A 12,877-nucleotide genomic window follows, 5' to 3' on the forward strand; every position below is an offset into this window, starting at 1 on the left:
GCCGCCGCGCGCGACGAAAACACACGCGTATGTGCGTTCACGTGTGCGCGCCGAGTGTCACTCTCGGCCGCCGCGCTCAGCTGCGCGTCCCAGTTGCGGCCGGCGATGATTGACGGTGTTGCGGAAAGAGTTGCGAAGCGGCCGTTCGCGTTAGTTGCTCAAACATAAGCGCGGTCGACGGTCGACGACATGGATCGCGTCGCGGCGGAGCCGACGTTAATCGGCCGTACCTGCCTACTCCTCGTCGCCGTGACACTTTTCTGCGCGAATGCCGGCCGCTGTTCGCGCGTGGACCGGGACGTGAGGACCGACGGTTCGCCGGTGCCGGTGGTGCTCTGGCACGGAATGGGTAGGTCGCACCAATTTGCCCGTCTAATAATTCGCTTCCTCACTTTCGAAACGTTCACTTTCCGCGCCTACCTGCGCACTTTTTCCCCTCTACGGGTTTACATTTGCCGTAATCCGCGCCACAATTACCAGCAACGCTCCTCGCGGCTGGTACATCTTTTGTGCGAATTAACTCGAACATTTCTGCAATTGCCCCTCAAGGCAAGCTCGTTCCGGAGTAATCGAGCTCGTTACGCACTTATCAATGTTTACACGCGAACGTTGTGATAACCTTAGCGTAAAGAAATGAATTACAGAAACAGGAGTTTCTCTTCTTGATTAGCAAGCGGATGAATATATGTTTTTCTAAGATGAATTGGCTGTGTTCGCAAAATATACGTTTCAAGTCGTAGACACAGTGAATATAGACTGAGCGTGCCGTTGAATAAGCTGAAGCTTGGTGAAGAGAGAAGGAGAGAAGATTTAAGAAGACTTTCTTTCTCTGTCTTGCACCATCGTAAGAGAAAAGAATCGTGCCCGCGCCTCCTTTGTCTCGATGGCGAGACAGAGAAAGAAAGTCTTCTTAAACCTTCTCTGTCTCTCACTTCGCAAGCTTCAGCTTATTCAATGGGACTCAGTCTATATTTACTATGTCTGCGTTTCAAGTTGTAAGGAAAAGGGATGCTTTCTAATTTTCCCCTTCGCAGAGATGCGGTTCTTTATCTTTAGTATCTCCGAATAGTTCAGCACGCTCCAAATTTGCAATTGGAATTAATGTTCTAAGAAAATACCATTAGTAAGTAACACGTGTGTACGAACAAGCAGTTTTTCTCCCTCTAACCGGCGGCAGTGTGACGGTTCCGGTCTGCCATTGCTTAGCCTTCTCCTTCATTTTGTTGCGGAGATAAAAGCATATCTTTTGCAGGTGATAGTTGCTGCTTCTCTTTCAGCCTCGGAAAGATACAGCAGGTCCTTGAAGCCGAAATCCCTGGAGTTCACGTCCATTCCATACGTATCGGAAACAATGAGATAGAGGTTGGACATAATTGTCAACAATAGGTGCTTTCCGGCATGAGACACACAGCTTGACGCAGTGTAACGCGGAGAGTCATTTCATCCTCATTTAACAATGGCAAACAACGACAAAGATAAAAGGATCCACCGTGTTACACAGTGTCTCCTGTGCGCATTGCTGGGAAGCGCCCAATTTCGAAGACGTATATGCTTGGAAAAAGATTCCATATAGATATCAAATTTATCTTCGTCCTGGGGGTCAATTCTGTATCTTGCAACATAGTGAAAATGCTTTAAGCGAGTGGCTTTGTCCTCTTTGTAAAGGGGCGGTTAGACTTTTCACTATGCTGCAAGATACAGAATTGACCACCTGGTCCTTTCTCCAAGTGTTCTATTTATCCTTGATTCGTTCATTTTCATTTCTTGCTTTTCGGCATATACACTTGAAATTCTAAGCTACCGTCTGGCAGTCATATAATATTTGCGTTATAAGTTTGTGCCTATCACTCTATTCCGTTTTAATGCACAAATCTTTCTTATAGGATGTTGAGAACAGCTACTTTGGAAATATTAACGAGCAAATCAAGCACGTGTGCGAGCAACTGTCTCACAACACAAATCTCCAAAGTGGATACAATGCCATTGGCTTCTCTCAGGGGGCTCAATTTCTGTAAATTGTTTCATTCACTAGTCGTTTAATCCCTCGCAGCATCCGTGTAAGCTTTTAATAATTATTGATCCTTCGTACGCAACGTCGTTCTATATTTTAGGAGAGCGGTAGCTCAAAGATGCCCCAATCCACCAATGCTGAATTTGATATCCTTAGGCGGTCAGCATCAAGGTGTTTTCGGCATACCAAAGTGCTCGGACTCGTCCCGATTGTGCAATTATATGCGTCGCATGCTTCATCACGGCGCATACTTGTGGTACTCGCCCACACGACCTTCGAAATTATTTAGCATCACTTAACAGAAACGATCTCTGTTGTTTTATGTATTATTTTAATCTTCTTCTTAGGTACGTTCAAAACTCCTTGATACAAGCTTCTTATTGGCACGATCCCTTGCAGGAGGATGAATATCACAGGAAAAATCTTTTCCTCACCGAGATAAATAATGAAAATATTAACAACACTGTGAGTGTAGTTGCAAATTAGACTTTTTAGTTTGATTAAAACAAATATGCTCTATATCTTACTATGAATTAGTATACCGATACATATCTTGCATCATAATTAAGAAGGCTACGATGTATCTTACATAACTTTTGTCCGGGTATCGCGTGGCACACAGAACCTTAACGCGTTATTAAAGTTCGAAGACAGAGATAGTAAAATGAAAATTACATTATTGAAATGTCAATAAATATTCGGTTACGTCGCATGTTGCAACAGGAGTACAAGAACAATCTTCAAAAGCTTCGGGCTTTAGTTCTCGTTAAATTCGAGAACGATACAATGGTCGAACCGGTGGAGACAGAGTGGTTTGGATTCTACAAGCCTGGCCAAGCGGAAGAGGTGCAGAAGCTACAGCAAAGCGAACTGTACCAACAGGTATTCGCACGATCGATTTAAAGACACAGCCACGTAATGCGTATATTATTGATTCGTCATTCGTAGGATTGGCTCGGATTGCGCGCGATGGAAAGCGCCGGCAAGATCTACTATCTTTCGCTGCCTGGCGATCATTTGCAATTTACGGCCGACTGGTTCATTGAGAATATAATTAAAAAGTATTTGATATAAGTGAAAAAATATCGATGTATGAAAATTTAAGAATTTAGTTATGTAGGCGTGTATACGTACATAGTATAAAAAGGGCAATATCAATAAAACAAATTAACTTTTACACTTCAATTCTCTCTTCTAATCTCCCTTTTTTTTTCTAACTCTGTCAAACATAGGTGATTCAATCTTTCAGATTAAATATCTCTTCCTTAATTAGTAGTTTTTTTTTATTAGACGATCATAATTTTATATACATATGTGGCAAATTCACATAGATATTAGGGACTAAGACCTGTTCTAGCAAAGTGAGCTTAGTGAATAATTTCATACATCCCGATATTTTCTTGCATATAATGCCAACAGCGAGCGAAGAATACAAAGAGAAGGACATACAGCTTTTTTAGGACATACATATGTATACATAGGGGAAGTAATTCGTGCTGCAACCAATGAGAGAGTGTAACTCTTAATGAAACAAAAAGTACTACGCCATTCCTTCGAGTCATTGTTTTCGGAGAAATGTTTTATTCCAAAGTAAAAAAAAAATAATTAAGATTGAAAATATTCGAATGCACACGCGACCTGTTACATTAATTACTCACGAGGGGGAAGACCCCGAAATTCGGAAGTTAAAAAATTAAGTATAGTAAAACAAAGTGAGCCAACATTGCTGCCACCTCTTCGGTGTAAATTTGGGTAGCGAGAGAACTCGTTGGACATCAGGATATCCCATGAAATTGCCCAAATTCTATAACTATTTGAATTTTCGAGGAGGATCTTCCCTCTAGACGCGTGTACATGTGCGCGTGCAAAATATATGCGGTATATCGTGTGCAATTTGTTCCGGCATTCCTCCTAATTTGCTCACCGCTCGGGAGACCTGTCGCCGTTATTTCACGCTGGTGACTCTCTTCCTCGCGACGCGGAATAATAACGCGCCGCGGAACCGCGCGGCGCGGGGAGCCGATCGAAGAGAGCCGCAAAAGAGAATGCAACGTAATTCGTACTGTTCATTGTCGCATGACGCGATTGTATATAGAACGGGGAGCGAGAGGGGCGGGGGGGGGGGGAGGGGAGTCGGCGGGGCGGAGCGAGGGACAACAGGAGAGAACCGCGGCTCCGAGAGAGGCAGGCGGGCGAGGGTGCGCCCGCCACTATCCGTCCGCACCCTCCCCCGGCTCCAGACTCCTCTGCCGCCCCCGCAGCGCCCTTCCTCTTTTCGCCCCCGCGTTGCACAACAAAGCCGCGGGATGAGAAAACATTAATCTAGGCATGTTTTGCAATCTCGCCGCTCGCGGTGTAGCTACATATAATGGAACGCTGTTATTGCTACGCTGTTATGGCGTGCGCACAATGTTCGTTTCGTGCCTCTTCCTCCTCCTCGTCGTCGTTGTCGTGGTCGCCGTCGCCGTCGTCGTCGCCGCCGCCGCCGTCGTACAGATTGGAGGCGCGCACGTGTGTTCGCCGCAGCGACCAAGATTAATATTTCGATGGTAACGAAATGACGACGCGAAGATTCGTCGCCGGGGACAGCATTGGGGCGCGGACACAGGTGTTCCGCGCCGCGGGGGGTGGCTGCTGTATCGGAAGAGTATCGATACTTTCCTCCCCGCGAACACAGTACTTTCGGTATTGGGCCCTTCGACGTATATTCATTGTATACTTTCGCCAGTAAGACGTTCGCGATGAAATCACGAGCGAAATCAACGTCATCGGTGTTTTATGGCGATTATTTTAAAAATAATGAACAGCGTTCGCATGTATGGGAACGCGTAGTTTAATATTATCATGTACATAATTGCTAAAGTGATTAAGAATTTTAATATAATTTTTAGCACCACAGGGACTGTACATACATCCTTGCTCTACTAGGTTTTACTCGTCGTTTTTCTTTACTTTATTAAATAAATGAGTAACGTCTTTGCGATACGTCCAAGCCACCACCGCGCGCCACCCTCTTCTTTGCGCTCGTTCCATCCCTCATTAAATGCGAACGATGGAGCGACCAAGAACACCGCGTGGATTATTACCGAGAGGCCGGCACATCCCTTCAGCGCCCAATCGTGGATGTCCTTAGAAGGGCCGCCTCTCGTTGCGATTTCACCTCCGGCGGGATGCGCGGCGTCGATGAAAGGGAGGGAGAGATGCGATAAATAGCGGACAGGCCGTGATGCGCCGGTCGCATCCTTCGGATGAACGGGGACAGATCGGCTCGTTAAAGGGCCTTGGAATATCGATCGAACTTGTTTAGCTTGTTTGTATCAATTCAAATTTTACCGGGTCAGTTACTTAAAAGAACAAAGTGAAATTATCACATGATTACGTGATTAGTCAGAGGTGCGACATTTTGATGTTATCTTTATGCGCAAAATAACGCAAAATGCCCCAGGAACGTTTTTAATGTCATTTCTTTGCACTTTCGAGTCCCCAACTTCGTTTTAACACGTTTTTGAAACGCAAAGTAACGCAAAATGACCCTTAATACGCAAAATAACGCAAAATAGCGCCCAAATAACGTCTAAAATCGCAATTTTCCTTAGTAAACATTTCTAACGTCAATATCGTATCCTAAACCAAAGAGATTACTAGCTTTAAGCTTAGCTTAATTCGTTCTTTGCCTCTTTTTAAAAAACGGTTAGAAAAAGACAAAGAACAAATTAAACCAAGTTTAAAGTTAAGTGGCGTTGGTGAAACCAGGCCTAAGTCATCTTGTTGAAGCTCTGCCCGCCTCTGATCACATTATCAAAATAACGCAAAATCCGGAAAAACAAAACGCAAAAGATACCCAAAAATAACATCAAAATAACACAAAATCTGGAAAAACAAAACGCAAAAAATAATATAAAAATGTCACACCTCTTATAGTGATTAGATAAAGACGCTGTTGAGTGAGCAAACGGAGATAAAGCCATTAAGTCACACACGAGGAATCAAGGGTGAATTTGATATGAACTTCAGAAAAATAACTTTCACATTAAATTTACATACTTTGAAGATAATATTAGATTAAGTCCATAGATATGATGACGCAACGTAAAAGCCGCGATATAGAAATTGAGTATTTTTTATTTTGAAGATTTACGATAAAAGTATAAGAAAAATAATTATTGTGTGCTAATAATGATTAAAACCTCAACGGTAGATGAAAGTCCCCTATTATAAGACAGGCTCCTAATACAAGATAGCGAAGTTTTTGCTAAATTAATAGGCATCATCCGTTGGTTTCACCATGAATTTACTGCCCCGAAGCGAAATCTGTTTAGTGGAAAATTCATTGTTAGATCGTGTAATCGTTGCGCAAAAAGATTTGTGGTTGAATTTGGGTTGAAAACCTACTATCTCATATTAGAATCCTATCTTGTAATAGAGGACTTTTCTCTACTAATAATTACGTTTTTCAATATTGTAAAAAGATTCCTCAGATTTTACTAGACGGGCGATCGAATCCGAGTGCTGCTCTGTTCGTCAGGATCGTTACTTCCAGGCTTTCTCCTTTTCTAAAATTCCAATTCGAAGTTAAAGCGGCCGTCTTTGTGAACTCTCGTGGCTCGTCGGATGTTTCGGACGACGTGTCGCCCTTTTCTCTCTCGACGGAAGTTTTATCGAGGAAAACTTGACAAGTTATTAATAGGAGCCTCTTTTCTGATATCTCTCTTGTTCTAACTTTCGCGAATTAACATCCCTAGGGCCGTTTCTCGATGCAACGATACTGACGAGGAATAGAAGAAAAATCGAGAAAGTATATATGTTTAACAATTAGAATGTTTTGTAATTTTAGGTAAATTTTTCTTTACTCGCGCAGAATCTTTTACACGAAAAACTTATTGTTATAGGTATAAACCTGTTTTTATTATATACACACATTTTGCAACATCGAATTCTGGTAGTTTTTTTTATTACTTACATCTTTATTCTAATTAATATTAATTTCCGAAAAATAAATGAGTTGAGACACATTAGATTATTGTCGGGTCGAGATTTTGTTAGATGTAGGTGTTACTCGAGATCAATTGGCGAATAATATTTCGTTATAAAGTCGCGGCTTTGGCAGATTTAATCGAAAACGGCTTCGTCGGATTAAATTACTATTTAAATTACCAATCTCGTTATCGTCAATTGGTGCCTCGACACTTTCATCGACGGCGAATCAGCTTTGAATCAGTCAGAAAACACCGAGACGCACCGTAGAGGGCTAAGTTTAATTACGAGTCCGAGTTGTGAGTGGTGGTGCAGCGATGTTGTCGCGTCAATGACTTCGAGTGAATTCATCAGCGAGCGACGCGAATACACCCCTGAAAGGGAGCAAATTTTTGTCCGATGAATTAGGACGCGGCGCCCGCCACCGCCGTTCCTTTGACTCGAGCGTGACAATATGAATATTAAACTATTGTTACGCGTATGCGCAGGATGCACCCTCGTCCAGCCCTTGGGTCCGCGACTCTTGGCCACGAGGATTACTCTGTTTTGCCCTGTCTCTCGTCTGTTTTCCTCCTCCCGTTTAATTTTAGGCAGCCTTGATAAACTCTCGCGCGCTACTCGCATTTTGCTCAATCACGAGAGGAAATTTAAGGGATTTATCATTCGAACGATGCCGTCAAATTCTCTGTGGAAACTGACAATCTCTTTGTCGTCATATTGCTCACGTATATGTTTTGAAAGGCATTGTATTGTAAAATTTACATTTGATATTGATAAATTAGAGAGAGAGAGAGAGAGAGAGAGAGAGAGAGAGAGAGAGAGAGAGACGAAGAGAGAAAATTAACTTTTAAATATTAACAGAATATTTAAAAGTTCCGAGTTCTCAAGTTTTTATTATTGGAGTTCTTTCCGTTATATCCGAATTTATTACTTTTTTGTTAATATTACTGTTGCTATTATTATTTAGCACTGTGCACTTCGTCCCTTACAGGATTTTGTTTAAAGCGTAACAAATAACAATCCTCTTTTCCTCCGCCGACTCCTTTCTTCCCATGACAAAAATTATTTTGTGGATTTTTCTCTTTTTCGCGATGTTAGATCTCTATTTTCTACAGGCAACCCTTTCCTTTCACGCGGCGCGTTCGCATCGCTTTACTCTCGCCGTCATCGGTAAATTTTCTCTTTGTAGATTTTTGTCGGCGTACCTTCTGCCGGGGCATGCTGCGCGAAAGAGACGCGATACACGTACGCCTGTATGTATTCGGCGAAATTACATTAACGAGATACATCCGAGATACGAGCTCGGTCTGCGATTCCGCTAACATCTCCCGCGAACCTCGCAAATTAAGTAACGCGCGTTTAAAGAGCGAACCATTCGCCCGTGTTATTCCCGTAATATGTTATTTCCGTAATAAGAGATGAATAAATATGAAATTACTAATTTTCATTAATAATTCCTATATTCCAAACTTTTAAGATCTTTAAATGTTAATGCAAATTATTTAGTTGTCGATTATATCAGAATTGCATTGTTATTAAAAAAATAATGCAAAACAGAGATTTTTTAAGAATTTGTGAGGAATATATTGTACCGAAATCGCTTTTAAACTTTTAAATTTTAAGAATTTTAATTTATAAAAAAATTTATTAAATCGTTATGTCCCAAAGTAATATATCAATGTTGAGCTCTTTACAACTGCAGTTAAAAAATTTGTATCCAAATCAATTTTGAGTTAAGCATTTTTTTTAATAGAGAAAATGTTTTCAGTACATAAATTTGATATATTTTTGTATCTTTCGATTCTTAAATTTATTAATCTTTTCAAGTACTGTTTAATTTTTAGATTCTTCTATTCTTACATGTAAATTTGTTTTAGATATTTATTTAGTGATTTTTATACTTTATGGGCTAATGCATCTTTCTTTATGAACTCATAAATACCTTTTAATTCTCTATATACCTTTTCGCTCTTGAAATTTGCGTTAACAAGAGATTGGATCGATTTTCTAGTTAAACTGGTACTTATTCAATTAAACCTTTTGTAAGTAGTTAATTGCAATAATTAAATAAATAATAAATAGTGATAAGTTTAATAAATTATGACTTAGATTATCACAAAATCAATTGATGGATTAATTACGGCTTGTTATTGAATCGGTCAGGCGGAATGTCCGGTTATACTGAGAAATTTAGAGCAGCAAATAAGAAGACAAAACCCACCACATTCATTATCCTTAGGGTGGATTAGCTGAGATATTATGTACCTCGTATACCCCGTCTACCGACGTAATCAATGAATGGACCAGGCGGACAATCCCTCTGTGACAAAAGCCCGACATTTTTCGGCTTTTCAGTCTCATTACCGTAATAATGCAAATGAAAAGGAATTTTGCGAGTTTGTGTCTGCCTTTCTTGCTTTATGCGAGCAACATCTCCATTTTTCGACCACCGTTCTACCAGAGGACTTAATGCTGAAGAGATAGAACGTTGATTAGCTATCCGTCCATATGCTTAATTAATTAACGTACGTGCTCATGGAAAAAGCATACTCAAGGTATTAACCCGCGAGTGTTTACGTAAGGCAAGAAATTACGTGTGATGGCATAACAGAATGAGATAACAAGTCATTTCAATTACGTAATTAAATAAATTGTATATAGGTAAAAGTATAGTATCTAACTTATTAAAATGTATGCTAATTATACATCAGCATACATAAGTTAATACGATTGTTTATATAACTATATACGCATAGTTTAATTGTATGAAACGTCGTCTAATTGTACAAGACGCCATCAAGCTGATAAAATAATTAACAAAAGGATTATTTCTTACAAAGAAATCATTCGAAAGAATGTAGAATAAAACTTTTTTCATAGCTTTGTTCAGAAACAAAGAAAGGACGTATTAGTGCTTAACTTCTTTTTTGTATGACTTTCTTCGTGAATATAACAATGTACCTACAGTATGCAATAGCATATTTTTAAAATACAGTAATATGCTATTTAACGTTAATTAATTTTACTAATCTATAAAATATTAAGATCGTGAATATTAAAGAATCGATAAAATATATAAATATATGTTTGTATAAAAATATCAAGATGACACAATTGATAAAGTATACATTTTTTATCAGAATACGTTCAAGGTAATGTAAAATCTTTCATCAATTTTTCACTGATCTTACATTTAACATTTTTATACGTAGAATGGTGAAAGGAATCGATCCGTGTAAAAAGAAACATGGTTTCGCCTAAAGAAAACGTAAATTATAGCTATGTAATTGCATGTGTGGAAAAAACATACATCGTAGAAAGTCGTACTGTGGCACGTTCTTTAACACTTTCCTCAGTCTTACTTCTATCAAGATTACAAGAGAGATATTCCCCATTTGATTTGCCTCGTTCTAAATCCTCCTATATAAAAAAAGGCGCGTTAAGTCGATAGTCGAAAATTTCGAAGTATTGTTGTCGCTTTTCCGAGATGCTGATTGGCTGTCTCGCTTGTGCTATACGACATGCTTCAGTCGTGTTATTTGCAGCTGTCAAACCATGCGAATTTTTAGAGACAGCAAATGGCGCACGCGAAGCGCGCGCTTGTGTTGTCTAGTAAATTACAAATTACAAACTGTAAATTATTTGTAAATAAGCTACGACGTTTAATCAATTGCAACATTAGTTTAACTTTTTTTGTTATAAGATTAATGTTGCTTAAATAAGAGACAAGTTTAAAATTAGTACACTGATAAAAAAATATTACTTTACTCAAGAAAATTATTTATTAGGTGACTCTTGATAGCTTATTAACTTAAATTTAAGCAATAATAAACAAATTGAAATATTCATTGCTTTAAGTATTTATTAGATATCAAAGAATAGATAATTTTAAATTTAAAAAATTTTATTTTAATTCTATAAATGTTTACAAAAATGTAATTTTTACAGCGAAGAAAATTGAATTTCTTATTTAACAAAAACAATTATTTCATTTAGTAAATAGTATTCTATATCTCATGAAATCTTTATTTAAATGTAGAAAATGTAATACTTTAAAACTTGAACAACGATATTTAATTAAAGATTAGTTTCTTCAAATTGCCAGTATGATAATAAAATTCCAAATTTCATTCGACCACAGCTGGCCACATTTGTTAATTAACCGGTCAATGCAGAAAATTTATTGCGAAAAATATTTATTTAATGAAATGCATTAAAACAGTTTAGCAATTTAATACAATTACCATCGACGCATTATTAAATAATCAAATTGATAATTTAACTTGAAAGTGAGGCAATCGATCAGGCGAAAAATCAATATTTTATGTCCGATGGCCTTTTAGATTTTATCATGGCGACGATGTTTCGCGCTGGAATAGATAAATCTTTCCACCCGATACGAGACATATCCGAGATAGAAAGCGACGAATGAATGAATCGCGATTGCGAGTAATCGCGAGATCGTAATCGGGAGATGTCGATGCGACGCGACGTATTGTCTCTCCGTAGAAAGTTTTTATTTCGATGCGATAACGAGGAAACTTCACTGGACGCTAAGTATCGTGCATTCTTAGTCGGTGAACTTTATTTCGATTCTTCGTTCAAATATTAATAAGAAGCCGGTATAAGAAACTAGGTCAAGATTGATTAAAGATATCTTTCGCATTATTATATTCGCAGTAAGAAAGCAGATCTAACTTTCTAATAATAATTAATGATAATCGTTTGTTATTAGGAGGCGCGCGAGAAGATGAAAAGGGAAAGCGCGTGCAGGAGACATCTTTTTTAACGTAATACATTCGCGCCGCGGTACATGCCATACCGACAAATTATGCAATATTATAAGAAAGCGCAACAGAGAAGGGACGAAAGGAAAGAAACAATCGAGTGCACGCATAACAGCGACTTTAGATGTTGTAACTGTTAAAAACAGCTCTCTGTAGCAAAAGAACGGAAAGAAATAGAAAAGTACGGGCAAAAATATAGAACTCGGAGGAGAAAAGAGAGATGCAAGATATCTATGACAAACGTTCAATGGCGATTTCAAACGAGATCATGGATGCACAAACCGTATCTATGATGATTCAAAAACATCGTAAGAACGACGATTGACGAAAATAATTTCGTTTTTTTTTACCGTAAATTGCACTCGGGAGCGCGAGGGGGATAAAAAAGATAAGTGAAGAAGAACGAGAGAGGGAGGAGGAGGAGAGAGAATCTCGACAGATACTCGATGATGACCTGGCGGAGATCTCGACGTACAATATTCGCGACGTAACACGCGCGGGTGACCATTGACAAGAATGATTCTCCATCGAGAGCCACCCGCGCGGCGGGAATAAGGATGGCCGGGAGGGTGGGGAACGGAGGGGGGAGGGCGCGGAGGAAAAAGGAAGGAGGAAAAAAAGATTCGCGCGCACGCGGAGGGAAAGAGCCGGCGAGCGCGAACGGCGGTGCTCCTCAGACAGAGACACGTAGCCCCGAGCTATGTAATTCATTACTAAAGCAATCTCACCCTGGCACCCTCTCTAGCCTGCACCCTGCCGGCAGCCCTGCCTCCGCCCCTGACCCATCAGAGCCGCCCGAGAGAGCCCGCACGTTATAATATAAAAAAAGGAAGATGGGCGGCGGCGGCGGCGGCGGCGGCGCGGGGTGGTGGTAGCGAGAGGGTGAGTGCGCAGGGGCGAGGGGCGAGGAGGCGCGAGGGGGGCCAACGGCAAACGGCGGGGGCGAGGGTGGAGGAGAGGGTAGGAGCGCCCGATTAGAATAGCGCCCCCTGACAACAAAACAAAATGAAACACAAAGCAGTGTTTTCATAATTAAAAAGATTGCGCGCGCTTCTTTCTTCCTACCGTTTCTATTCATGCCTCTTTCCATTTTTCCTCTTTCTCT

General features: G+C 40.1%; 1 protein-coding gene across 1 annotated transcript; it reads left to right on the forward strand.

Moving 5' to 3' along the window:
* Window positions 1-3,196, forward strand: LOC105564720 (palmitoyl-protein thioesterase 1). The gene is made up of 7 exons (XM_012017333.1): window positions 1-349; window positions 1,253-1,362; window positions 1,884-2,011; window positions 2,112-2,267; window positions 2,359-2,476; window positions 2,735-2,893; window positions 2,960-3,196. The coding sequence occupies exons 1-7, from the start codon at window positions 190-192 to the stop codon at window positions 3,083-3,085; spliced, it is 957 nt and encodes a 318-aa protein (XP_011872723.1). The 5' UTR covers window positions 1-189; the 3' UTR covers window positions 3,086-3,196.
* The last annotated feature ends 9,681 nt before the right edge of the window (window positions 3,197-12,877 follow it).

Source organism: Vollenhovia emeryi, unplaced genomic scaffold (assembly GCF_000949405.1).
Source record: "Vollenhovia emeryi isolate VEMERY1.0 unplaced genomic scaffold, V.emery_V1.0 DF939160.1, whole genome shotgun sequence".
Lineage (NCBI taxonomy): Eukaryota > Metazoa > Arthropoda > Insecta > Hymenoptera > Formicidae > Vollenhovia > Vollenhovia emeryi.

Coding starts and splice junctions, on each gene's coding strand:
- LOC105564720 (XM_012017333.1), top strand. CDS start 190: ATGGATCGCGTCGCGGCGGAGCCGACGTTAATCGGCCGTACCTGCCTA. Junction 2,012..2,111: donor TCTCAGGGGGCTCAATTTCT/GTAAATTGTTTC, acceptor TCTATATTTTAG/GAGAGCGGTAGCTCAAAGAT. Junction 2,268..2,358: donor CATCACGGCGCATACTTGTG/GTACTCGCCCAC, acceptor TCTTCTTCTTAG/GTACGTTCAAAACTCCTTGA.